Genomic DNA, 13118 nt, shown 5'->3' on the forward strand with positions numbered 1-13118 from the left:
TAATTTTTTTTTTTTTTTTTTTTTTTTTTTGGTACCAGGGATCAAACTTGGGTCCTTGTGTTTGTGAGGCAGGCCGCAGAACAGAACCACTGAGCTAACTCCCTGGCCCCTCATCTATTCTTTATAAACAATTTTCCCCTAATTCTTTCCCAGCTCAAAGTTTCTTCTTTCTCCAGTGTGTCCACAATAGTGGTTCATAAATATAGAAGTTGCAAAACTCACACTGGCACATATTTTTAAGGAAATATTAAAAGAATCATCTCAACTACCTTGAAGAGGTGTAGGAGAAAAAAGCCTAAAGAACAGTACATATTACTGAGCATATCTTCATTCTTCGTTCAATATCATCAATAAATGAAGTAAGTCTCATCAAATCAAATTAACAATAAAATATTTTACCACAGTGAGCATATGTACAATATGCAAGTATTATGTAAATAAAAATAAGCAAAGTTAAGAAAACAAAATATTTTAAGTGTAAAGGCAGCATTTATTTAAAGCATTATCTCCTTAGCAAGTACAAGAGCTTGTAAAAATGAGAACAAGATGTAAAAGCTTTCATTTTGTTCTTCATAGTAGTAAAACAACTTTTATCAATGTGCAAAATATAAACAAATAGTGCTATGAAGGAAATGACAGAATCCTTGCCATTGGCAAGTATGTGACCTTTCAGAAGGTCAAAGGACAAAAGCAGATTTCTCCTATATTTTTTAAAAAAGGCAACATTTAAGAACTCAAAAGGAAAATAAAATATTTTAAAAATAACCATCTAACTTCTTTTACAAATATGCAGCTAATTTTTTCAACATTTATCATATATGGTCCTTACAATTATACCTAAACATTCTGTGTGTGTGAAGAGATTGAGTCATTTCTCAACCTGTCTGATACAGAGCCACTATGAGATATCAACTTTCCTGTGTCACCCAGTACAGCTTTATATATTAATTTTCTCTTGTGGAAAGCTTAAATGCCAGACACATTTTTAAAAAGGACAAACACAATTGATCTTTTCATCACTACAATCTTCTGAAATAGAATTGATTGATGACTACTAGGAACAATAAAAAAAAGTTGGATGTGCTGGTTTTCTTCAAATTCTAATGTTATCCCAGTGATTACTAAGGAAATTATTAATATGTTGACCTTACTTTACTTATTTATTAAAATTCCTAATTTAGAACTAAAAATTTAAGATAAAAAGATGTTTTCTGCCAATATAGTGAATAATTCAGTACAACCTTTGTGAATTCTTGCAATATATATATATATATAAAGTGGGGGAGTCAGAATAAGACCTACAATAGTAATTCCTAAAAAGAGTTGAGGGCAAAAAGACTTTAAGAGATCTTTACTCGGATAAAAGCATCATCCACTTTTTCCTGCAAAAGATTTTACAAAAATAGTATTATAGCACTTTGAGGCTGTTTGATCTTATTTGTAATATTTGTTTATTATAAAGTCTACATGTGCATAAAATTTGGACTGAAACAGTGACATAAAATTATACCTAGATTTTTGGAAACCTGGTGAATAAATTCTTTAAGGCTTTGAAAATAAGTTTTTAAAGCATTATATTGGTACTTTTAGAATAACTAGCACCCTAACTTTGAAAACATTCAAAAGTTTAATTTCTCAAAGTATTTCTTGCACAGAATAACAGTTCAACAAGGCACATACCTTTGCCTTCAACTTGACAGTGATTAGATGCTCTCTACCAGAAGCATCTTCTGCTTTTAACTTGATGGTACTGAAGCAAGCATCCACATACACAATTCTGGTGAGTAGAAGAAAATTAAAAATAATCACACTAAGGTAGGCTGTTGAAGGAAAGTTGGAAATGGCAGGATTTGAAATAAAAATGTTTCCTATATTCTTATTAATACACTACAAAAATTAATAAGAGGAATTTCTGCATGCCATCCCTCTCTGCTGCTATAGATTTACTGCTGTTAATACACCAGTCTAGTGCTTAATGCAGTCATAGATCTCTGGATTATTTACAATGTGTGTCAAGACTCATGCTGTGGTCAGTGAGCACTATGTTTCGGTTTTCCATCACTGGAACCTTTGGCACACACAGCATGTTTCTGTCAGCCTCTACTTATGTACACATTAAACTTCCTGTCAAACTCATGATCCATTTCTGTAGTTTCACACAATATGAGACTTTTATGCTTCCTTTATTTGTTTTTCTCCTCGATGAACTCCTCCTTTATTATCAATAATGTTACTGTACAAAAATCTGGCTGATATTAGTTCAAATACTCAAATCGATCCTCTAAGGAAAATGCTGTATAAGCACAGGTACAGCCTAGTCTCCTAACAATAAATTTTCTTTTTGCACAATATATAGCTTCTGACATTTAACCTAGGCATGTATTCAAGATGACTAATATTTTAAACATACGACACAGCACAATTGTTTTGGCTTTAAGTTGCTCTAAACGCATGAATTTTCTACAACAGAAACCAATATCCTTTAAAATACATCATTCTGTAAAAATATGGTCCCCTGTGTATCATAAGCTACCGCCAAAATGGTTCAAATTTAGCAGTGTATTTACTAGTGAACTGGGCATGTGGATTTTTTTTTTTTTGACATTTTTACGGTACCATTCTCTTGTAAAGATAAAAAGTAGTCTAAGAGTATTGAGCAACTAATCACCTAAACTGATGGTCAGAACTGATATAGCCTTCCTATCTAGGTGATTTTTTTTTAAACACCACTTTTGTCATTTAGTTATTAACCAAGTATAATAGGCCAGTTTCAATAAATGCTGGGCAAGGAAGTTGTGGAACACTGTAAAGAAACACGGATCTACATCAGAAAAAGATACATATATTCAATAATGTAATAAAAAGTAAAATAAAACAGGGCTGGGAATATAGCTCCAATGGTACTATGTCTGTCTGCCTAGCATGTACAATGGTCTGCATTCAACCCACAGTATCATCTAAAAACAAAAATAAAACGGTATCCACATATGGAAGTTTTATTATAATTAGTAAGTAAAATTAGTCTAGAAAAAAATGTTTATTTACATAAAAATAAAGGACTACGGTTAATCCCTATTTTTTTTTTTTGGTACCAGCTATCGAACTCGGGTCCTTGTGCTTGTGAGGCAGGCAGCGGAACTACTGAGCTAAATCCCAAGCCCAAAGCCCTACTTTTTAAGCTACCTTAATATCTTAAAATTTTTATTTTCCAATAATTTCATTAAGAGTCTTTATCACATGTTTTAACTTATCACTCTAAAGTTCAGATAAATGAACATGTGACAATGAAAAATTCTACACTTTAGATTGACTAAAAAATTTAATTAGAAATAAAGAAAATTTCTAAAGTATAAATCCAGTTAAGAAAAAAACAAAAAAGAACAGCACTAATTAAAACAAAATTTTAACAACTTCTATGAAAATGTAAAGTAATTTCAAAAGCACTGCCTACCAAAATAGATTAGAAGAAAAAGAGGGCTCCAGAATGGTAACAGCTGGCAAAAAGGCAAAATGTAGAAAATACAGTATGATTGATACACTGGAGATTATGGGGATTGTTTTTATAATGTAGAAACCAAAATGAGAAGAGAAAATTTTTAAATTTTAACTTAAGTTGTAAACAATAAAGCTATAAGAAAATTGTAAATGTACTACCATTAACTTTGCAGTGAAAAATATTTACATAATCATAAAAACTTAAACTGTTTACTAATTATAATTTTTAGAATCCAGCAAGAGCCAAAAAAAGCTAAAAGAATTGTAGTTACAGAACTAAGTATACTTGGCCATTAGAATTTTAAAAGAAAGATGACAAAAACTAGAAAATAGAAAATGGAAAGGGATCAGAAGTAAAGATTAGTACCATAACAATACAATTTTAATTGCTAATTTGAGAGCCAAGAGATATATTTTAATAGAGAGGACATGAGTTAAAAGGTATTAAAAGATGGACCACGGATTTAGCTTAGTGGTTCTGACACCTTCTTCGCAAGTGCAAGGTCCTGAGTTTGATCCCGGTACCAATTAAAAAAAAAAAATGATATTAAAGGTAACAGAAAAATAAATAAGGGAAGAGAGGTCCTATATGGATTAAATCCTTTTTCATTATTGTAACCAGTATACAATTCCTAAAATTGATAAATTCAGAAATATTGAGTTACACATTATTTAGAATATGGAAGTTATAAACACGAACACATCAAAGAGTCTCAAAGAATAATAAGACTTGGGGTAGAAAACCATATGAAAAAAGGCCACAGGCTTTTCACTGTAATTCCTAAATAGTTTATAACTGTGTGGGATTGAGGAGAGTGAGAAAGAGAGGGGGCAGTTGTGAAAGAAGTTGGTAAAAGAAGAAAAACTAAACCACTAACTAGTTCTTCTTGTACTTCACTGCTACTTCAGAATGTCAAAAATCATTACTGAACATCTACAAATCAGAAATAAAAGCTTTAGTTTTTTTGTTTGCAAACATAAGATTACCACAATTCCAAAGTTTAACACATAGAGATAACACTTTACAATATAAAAAGTGCCATGCTAAAAAATATAGCCTTTAAGTCAAAATGGCCATAGGGTTAATTTCTGTTAAACCTTAAGAAATACTATAATTAAAATGAAGAAGTAAAAAATATATAATTTCAGGTTAATCTCAGTACGATCAAAATTAAGAAATAGCCAGGCTTGGTGGTACACGTGTAATTGCAGCATCTATCTGGGAGGCTAAGGCAAGAGGACCTCAAGTTTGAGTCAAGCCTAGGCAATCCAGCCTCAGAGAAAACCTGTCTCAAAATACAAATTGGAAAAAGATGAACAAGTAGCTCAGCACAGAGTCCCTGGATCTAATCCCCAATACAAAAAGAGAGAGAGAGAGGAGGGGAGGGGATAAGAGGGTGAAGGCAAAGGCAGGGAGAGGAGAAAGGAAGTGAGGGAAGAGAGAAAGGAAAGGGGGGAAGGGAGGGGAGCAAATGAAGTGGAAGGGTGGAGAAAGAAAAGAAACATTTCACTCATATTAATCCCTAGCTCCCTTATTTTTCAGGTGGGAAGAAACATTACTGTGATATTAATACCTTCTGTACATATGACCAGTTATCCTCTGCTGTTTGTTCTCACCTTCTATCTGGTAATAGAATTCCTGTTCCCATCCAAACCCAATTATTACAATACAAAGCAGGGTACATCCACATAAATAGCTGTTAACTCTTTAGCTTCCCTTCCAGTGAGATGCTGAATGTAACTAAATTTTAACCAGATGGCTGCAAGCAGAATTTTGACTCATTTACAACAAAACTGTACTTTCCTGTCTCTTTTCCTTTCATCCTTGCCTCTCACAGACTAGAACTTAGGACACTGTGAGCCATCAAAGACCATGAAGGCAAGAACAAAGTAGCACAGCCCTGACCAACAGAACTTTCTGTGATAATGAAGGGATCATTTGTGTTGTGCAAAACAGTAGCCACCAGATTACTGAGGACTTAAAATATGGCTAGTATGAACAGGGAATTTTTTATTTAAAATTAATTTAAGTGTAAATGTCAATAGCCATATGTGGCTACAGTTTACAAAGCTGAACAATTAAAACACGATGCATGACTAAAAGACAAGAAACCTGGTTTCTTGAAAGATCTAGAATAGAGACACCAATCCACTGTTAGCCATTTGCCTAACTCTAACCTGTTAAATATGTGACAAATAAAATTCTATCTTGTTTGAACTACTAAGGATTCTGGGGTTCTCTTTGCAACTACCAGGTGAGCCTGTGCTCTAATACAGCATATTTGTATCTATACAAGATAGGAAAGAATATCCTAGTTTTGATATTAAGGTTAAAAAGTAAACTAACCAGGTGATAAATCTTACAGATGATATAAAGTCAATTTTTTCTAAGAAAGTCCATTTCAGATGTTCTGCCTTATTGTTCAAATGGAGGGTATCAAACAATAGGAAAAAATAATTTTTATTCGTTTAAATGAAATATAAATTACTTGCTTAAATAATAAATTTAGGAAATTTTCATAAATGAAATCTTAAATTTTTAGTTATTAAACATAAAATGCTAGGAAATGCCCACAAAATCACTTTCAAAATTTATATTGAGAAGGAATTATCATTTAGCTGGGTATATTCTAAAACTAATAAAACATAAGAACATAAATATAAACCAGGCATGGTGGCATTTGCCTACAATCCCAGTGCTCTGGAAGGCTGAAACAGGAGGATGACAACTTTGAGCCCAGCCTGTACGACTTAGCAGATTCTATCTCAAAATAAACAAAAATATAAAGGGCTGGAGATACAGATCATGTGACTCCCCTGGTTCAATTTTCCATACCCTCACATGCATGCATGTATACATACATACAGAATAAAATATTTTACTTTTAACATACCCTTTTGTATTTATCATTTGATACATTTCTTTGTAAGTCTGCATGCAAAGGTACTAAATTTGAGAGTTAAGTTTTTTAAACATTTGAAATGGATATTAATACATAAGCTTCAGGGAGCCTTCATTGTTCTTGTCTGTTAACAGCTGAATGATTATCAGTATGCAGAAGAAATGTGTTTTATACCTTTTGAAATACTGTACTTATTTTGACCAACAGCTTCAGTTAGTCTTTCTTTCCTGTATTTAAGTGGTAATAACATCAAAAGGCAGAAGGCATCAAAGGGCAGTCTGAGACCTTCATATTTTAACAAAGCATCAAAGGCTCCATTTTTACCACCACCCTCAAGTTTAAGCAGTAATTACTTCCTTCCCAGATTGCTCCAAACAATCTCCCTAATGGATGTCTTTACTTCCTTTCTTTTCTGTACACTAGTCCATCCTGCCTTCTGTGTCTAGATTTAGTCTTCCTAAATGCCTATTAACACCTTGCTGAAAAATATTCAATGAATCCCCATCACCTTCATTACAGAATTATTAGTCATGCAGTCAAGATACTTCAACTGATCTACTCCTAGGTCCAAAAATGAATTGTACATTTTCTTGACTGTAACCCTGCCTCCACCATCCTCTCCTTTCTTTATAAGGCTTTCCTCATTTCTGCAGTTTATCCTAACTCCTCCAAGAACTTTCTCAATTTACAGAGCCAAAACATTTCACTTTTCTTTAAGTGCACACTACTCCTTTTTATATAAGTTCTAGATTGCCAATTAAATCAGCTTTTTTGTTGGTAAGGATTATGAAAGTTTTATATTTCTGTATATGCACCAATGTTATATGAATATATGAACACACAGAAGTCACGTCAGACTACTTCATTATTAACTGATTTACATGTCAGTTTTAAAAACAGCAGAATGGAAATTCTATTTAAGTACTATAAAGTATTACCAATTCACGACATATAATTTTTAGTTATTCAATACTTTGGACATATGCATGGGGGAAAAAAATCACCCATTTGTAAAGACATTTTAGAATGACAATCATATCTATTAATACCTATGTTCTTATGGGTTATAAAACGATTATTGATTGTAATTAAAAGACTACCCAAAAACTCAGGCACAGTCTGACATTTGTTGTTATTCTACTGTTCAACATAAGAACCATGTGAAAAATATTTTTGATCTTTATTATTAGCACTGCTAACTTTATTTTTAAAATAAAATATGGCAAAATAAATAAATAAAATAAACATACGGCTCAGAGAGGTTAATTTACTTGCCCCAAGTTACTCAGATAATAAAGTAGAATTAAAGCTGTGGTTTAATTACTAGAATTAATGTAAATAAGCATGTATTTCTCTATTTCCCCCAACAAGTCTTTGAAATATATTAGGAATTATAAAAAAATCATCAGTTTCCAAGATAATATGCTTAATAAAATTTTTAAACTTAATACATGTTGACAATCTTTCAGTAGCATATCAAATTTAATACAACTTAGCTCTTTCCCCAGATAAACTTAAAAGGCCAAGTATTTGAACTATACTCACTTTAAATGATAAATAATATGCTGTCTAAAAAGTACAAGGCACATTTGCTAGAACCACATAATCTCTGAATTATCTAGGCACATGATTATTAAATATATCTTATAAGTAAAGTGACTGAATGTCTTCCAAACTGGGACACTTGACACTGAAAGAGATCAGGATAAAAGGCATAAATTAAGCTCTCCCAGGTAAAGTGGGATGTATGATCAGCCCAATTTTAAAGCACAAGTATTTGGTGCTTTGAACTCTGTGATGTTCTTGATACCAAAAAGAAAATCCTGTTAAATTCAAAGAGCTCTTTTTAATTGTGTGTTTTAATAAGCTACTCTGTGAAACAACGTAAGCAGAAGTTAACAGAAACCCACTAATGACTTTCACCATCACTTACCTTTGTGAACCAGTGTAACACCCAAAACAACCCAGAACTACACCTTACCTTTTAGAGAAGCTGCTATTTTGAGAATGTTGGAATTGATGTTCAAGTATTAAAATTACAGTGAAGGCAACCAAACCTAAGGTTAACAACAAATTCTCAATGTCACTTCTATAAGAATGTATGTGAATAAAGAAAACTTCTATCACATTTGAGATATTTATTCTTCTCTTTCAAATTAAATCTTTATAATGTCTGATCCTACTGGATTATTGGAATTGATGAGTATGTAATTTAAAAACACAGCAAGTTCTACGTTACCTAAAAGATTTTTCTTCTATTATCAGATTTTATGATTACAGTGCTCGCTTTGGCAGCACATATACTAAAATTGGAAAGATTTTATGATTACAGTGAAAACATCTCTAAAGTTATTATTTAGAATGTAAGGGAAATGCAGACATTTGACATGGTCTAGAATCATTAAGATTCTGAAAAATCCATTTAAATCAATTTGTCATGCAAACCATTATTATGTATCATTTCAAAGGGTATTTTAAATAGTGAAACTAACTAGCTACTTAAGTAGGGCCTCAAAACGAATCTAGTATGGGACAGCACAGTTAAGGTCTCAGCTTTAACTCTGCCAAGCCTCAAATCTAATTTTATCAATCTGTTAGTGGACCAGATGTGATTTAAGAATTAAATTACAAAAATTAAACTAATAAATTTTCTTACTTTACCACATGTCATTGGATATATGCTGATGAGAACCTTATTCTTTGGCATCTCACAATCCATGCAGACAACTTATATTCTACTAACACATTCCTTATTTGTAAATAATACAAAACAAAGGGTTAAGTAACAATAGCTATATTCTAAGTTATTCATCCATAGTAGTCACTATAATTAAAATATTTTATAATGTAAGCAACAGAATTTGAAACTATCTCTGAGGAAGAGGTAATTTTGAGAATGGCAATTTCACTCAAGGTGAGACAGTTGTTATTAGCTTCACCCTCAGTGTGCGACTATCTCCATCTACCAGAAGAACCTTTATTAAAGGCTCCACACCAGAGAAATCATTCACACAGTATGCCTACATGGTGTTAGGTAGGCAACCTTGTCTATGTAACTCATTCAATATACAAAGTTGGGGATAAAAACATGATGAAATTTGTTCCGAGAATTAAATAAGAATATAAAACAGTGGTTAGTACAATCAGGGGCACACAACAGAAACTTCATAAAAGGCAGTCTTATACTTATAGGAGTTAAGCAATTATACTGTAGTGACAGAGAGTGGAGGCACTGATATCCTGAATGTTGACATTCATCTATTGTCCAAGTCAGAAATTTGTTTTCTTTTTTCTCACATTAGAACCATGGGCAAAGCAAAAGTCACCACTTTCTATTTATCTCTTTAAAAATTCCATAAAATATTTTATGAATGTTCTATTTCTCATAACTTTGTTACTAACGGCTCTCAAGCAATCCTATAATTATACTCTATAGTACTTATCATAGTATAATTAAATACTACTGTGATCATCTACTTAAATTCTGACTCTTTCACTGGATGTTCCACAAGGATTCTTAAATCTTGCCTATGTATCTTCACTTGCCCAGTAGTGGTATATTCACATGCTAAATAAATAATAGCAGGGTAAAAAAATAATTGATTCAAAAGTACCTCACATTCTCAATGCTTCAACCAATTTCATTATTAGACTTGTTACAACCATGTCAGATCTATTTTGTAAATTGCCCTAAACTATCAATATAACAGAAATAACACTGGAATATTTCCTGTCCCCTTGCCAAACCCTTCCAACATCCCCAGCTATCCTCTAAATACTAAAATCTTGAATTTTAACCATCAGAAAATAAATTGATTTTTCTCTATTTCATCAATCTTCATCCAAATAAGTGGGTCAAATCTTATCTCTCCCAATTGTTAGGCTTGATTTTACTAAAAGGGCTACATTCATCCCAAATCCTACTTGAAAACAGTTCATTAAACAAATAAGAGTATGATTCTATGAATAATCGTTAATCCTTAAAATCCTCACAGTACACTTAATTTATATATAACATCTCTTTTTGACTAAAATGTGTTGCTTGCTACCAACCAACAATTCTACTATCCATGACTAAAGTAGTCTGAAAAAAAAGAAAAAGAAAACAAAAAGTTAAAGGCATCAAAGAATTGCTAAGGCAACCAGGACATGAAGGGCCAAAGTTGTAAAGAAAGGCGAAATAGGAGAGAGTTAAGCCAATACTCTGATGTCATTTTTTCCTTAGCATATTTATCAATTCTGGGCACAAAGCAAAAGAAGGATCTGGGCAAAGGGCCTAGATAGAGAGCTGCTATGAAGTGGGCAAAAAACAAACAAACAGAAACTAGCAGCATTTTGGCAATCTCCTGAGAGTAGAGGCAAAAATAACAAACAAAAGGTCAAAATACAGTAAATCCAAAGAACATGATATAAAATTCTGCCAATTTTCCCTCAAACATCTCATAAATCCTTAAAGTTCAAAGAATAAGAGGATAGAAAGCCACTAAAAAACAAAAGAGAATATTCAGAAAGTTCTTAATCCTCTAGAAAGCTTGATTAGAAAGAATTTAGAGCTCACAAATAGGACAAAATCCAAAAGAATAAATATCTCAAAGATCTTAGCCAGGGTTAGGGAAAAAGAGCTGAAAACCAGGACCTGCAGTGAGAAACTTTGAAGGGCTACTCTAAACAGCAATGCAAACAAGAGGTAGATAAGGCCTGGACTCCAGCCAGGCATGTAGTGCATACCTGCAATCCTAGCTGCTTAGGAGGCTGAGGGAGGAAGATTCCAAGTTTGAGGTCTACAGTGGCAAATTAGCAGGACCCTGTCTCAAAATTTTAAAAAGGGTTAAGGATGTATTTTAGTAGCCCCTAAATTTTATCCCCAGTACCAACACACACAAACGTCTCTAATTGAGAAGAAAACTGATTTTGTGGAGAGGCTCAGGTTAGAGAGGAGGATTCATCAAAGGAAAAATTCTCATGAATACATCTTGTTCTTGCTGGAAAATGAAGACTGAGGGGAACAGAGGCAGCTGAGTCTTGAAAACAACAATCCATTCTGAACTCACTGTCCCACGGCAATCTGCCCCACACCATCTTCTTAGGAAAGAGAAAGGTAAACCTTCTATGAAGAAATGGCATTATCGGGAGGCTCTAAATGTTTTTATGCACATTTTCCAAAACTCAACCCAAGATAAGTAGGCATAGCATGACAGTGTGAATAACCAAAGACAAATATAAAAGAAGAGCCAATGGGAGATAGTGATCAAAGGCACATTAACTAAAATGTCTCCAAATTAAGCCACTTCCCTCATTTTGTCTTCCTTCACCAGTTTCTTTTGGAAGAACAAATAGTTACTATATTGAGCACAGATGAGATTTTAAGAAAAAGAAAAAGCAATAAAATAAAATAAAATAAAAAGCAACATATGTGAGTTCAAAGCAATCAGGAAAATGTGACACTAAGCTTCTTGGGGCCACCTCACAGAGAGTTTAAAAAATTATAGAATTCACATTAGTCATTAAATAAAAAATCAGATATTCACAGCAAGCATGATACTTTTAACATCTGAAATGGGAGAAAATTTCCTTCATGGTCTCTCATAAATATGTAGATATATCATAAAATGGAAGAACTCTAAACATAAAATCATGGGGCTGTTTCATTGGAGATCCCTTAATACAAGTTAGTGAGAACCTCAAGCAATTATATAAGAGACCAAAATAATGGTGTTCATTTGTAAGATACAATTTGGGAAACATGAAAGTGCTAATCAAAAAATATGATGTATTCAAATTTTTAAAGACTTTATTATAATAAGACACACTGGCATTAATCTCCTTTAAAATACTCTCCTTGCTTCGAACACATTTATCTCATCATTCTTGCTACTTTCTGAAGTAGTTCTGGAAGTCCTCTCTCCTGTGTTTAGTTGTACTGTGTGGTTGCCTCAATGACCTGAATCAATTCAAAAGGTTTACAACAATTTTTGTCAAATAGAAACTTTATGGCATGTCCTCATTCACCTTATTCAGTGGATTTGGAACTATAGAATATCCAACTTTTTTTCCAAAAGTCAAAATGACATGAAAAGTAAGCATCTTGAATCAATGTAGGACACGGACAGTCACAACAGCGTAACTGAAGAGACTTGGGAAAAGACTTCCAGACTGCTTCTGGACGTGGCAAGAATGATGGGATAAGTGTTTGAAGCAAAAGGCAGTTTCCTCTGGAGGATTGATGACAATGTGCCTTTTACTATAATAACTTATTTTTGGTACCGGGGATTGAACTCGGGTCCTTTTGCTTGCAAAGCAGGCCACCAAACCGCAGAGCTAAATCCCCAGCCCTAATGTTCCCTATTTTTAAATGCTATTTGATTTTCTAGTTCTTTTAAGTTAGCTATCAAAGACCAAATCAGGAAATACCTTAAAAAATAGTAATAGAAGAGGAGGAGGAGGAAGAAGACCAAGAGGAAGAAAAAAGGAGGAAGAGGAAGAAGAAAAAATGCTTTAAACACATTTCTAAAATACTGCAATTCTAGTCTCTTTTACAAAATATCTCAGCATCATTTTTCAAACTTGGAAAATTTAGTAACATTTACAATATTATAAGTTCAGTGAAAACATATATGAAGATAACATCTTACAGGGTACAAAAAAATGTCATTTTTCCCAATTAAATTTAGCTTTGCTGATCAATTTTTAATTTTTAATTTTTTTTTTTTTTTTTTTTTT

General features: G+C 32.8%; 1 protein-coding gene across 3 annotated transcripts in view; it reads right to left on the bottom strand.

Annotated features, from left to right (window-relative positions):
* Fancl (FA complementation group L) overlaps positions 1-13118 on the bottom strand; it is a 56223-nt gene that overhangs the window by 23740 nt on the left and 19365 nt on the right. For all 3 annotated transcript variants that reach the window (XM_010615885.2, XM_010615886.2, XM_010615883.2), the window contains one exon: positions 1681-1777. In XM_010615885.2, the coding sequence (XP_010614187.1) occupies positions 1681-1777 (97 nt within the window). The remainder of the gene's footprint in view (positions 1-1680; positions 1778-13118) is intronic.

The sequence above is a fragment of the Fukomys damarensis genome, unplaced genomic scaffold, assembly GCF_012274545.1.
Source record: "Fukomys damarensis isolate Sample0158 unplaced genomic scaffold, DMR_v1.0_HiC HiC_scaffold_2, whole genome shotgun sequence".
NCBI classification, from domain to species: Eukaryota; Metazoa; Chordata; class Mammalia; order Rodentia; family Bathyergidae; genus Fukomys; species Fukomys damarensis.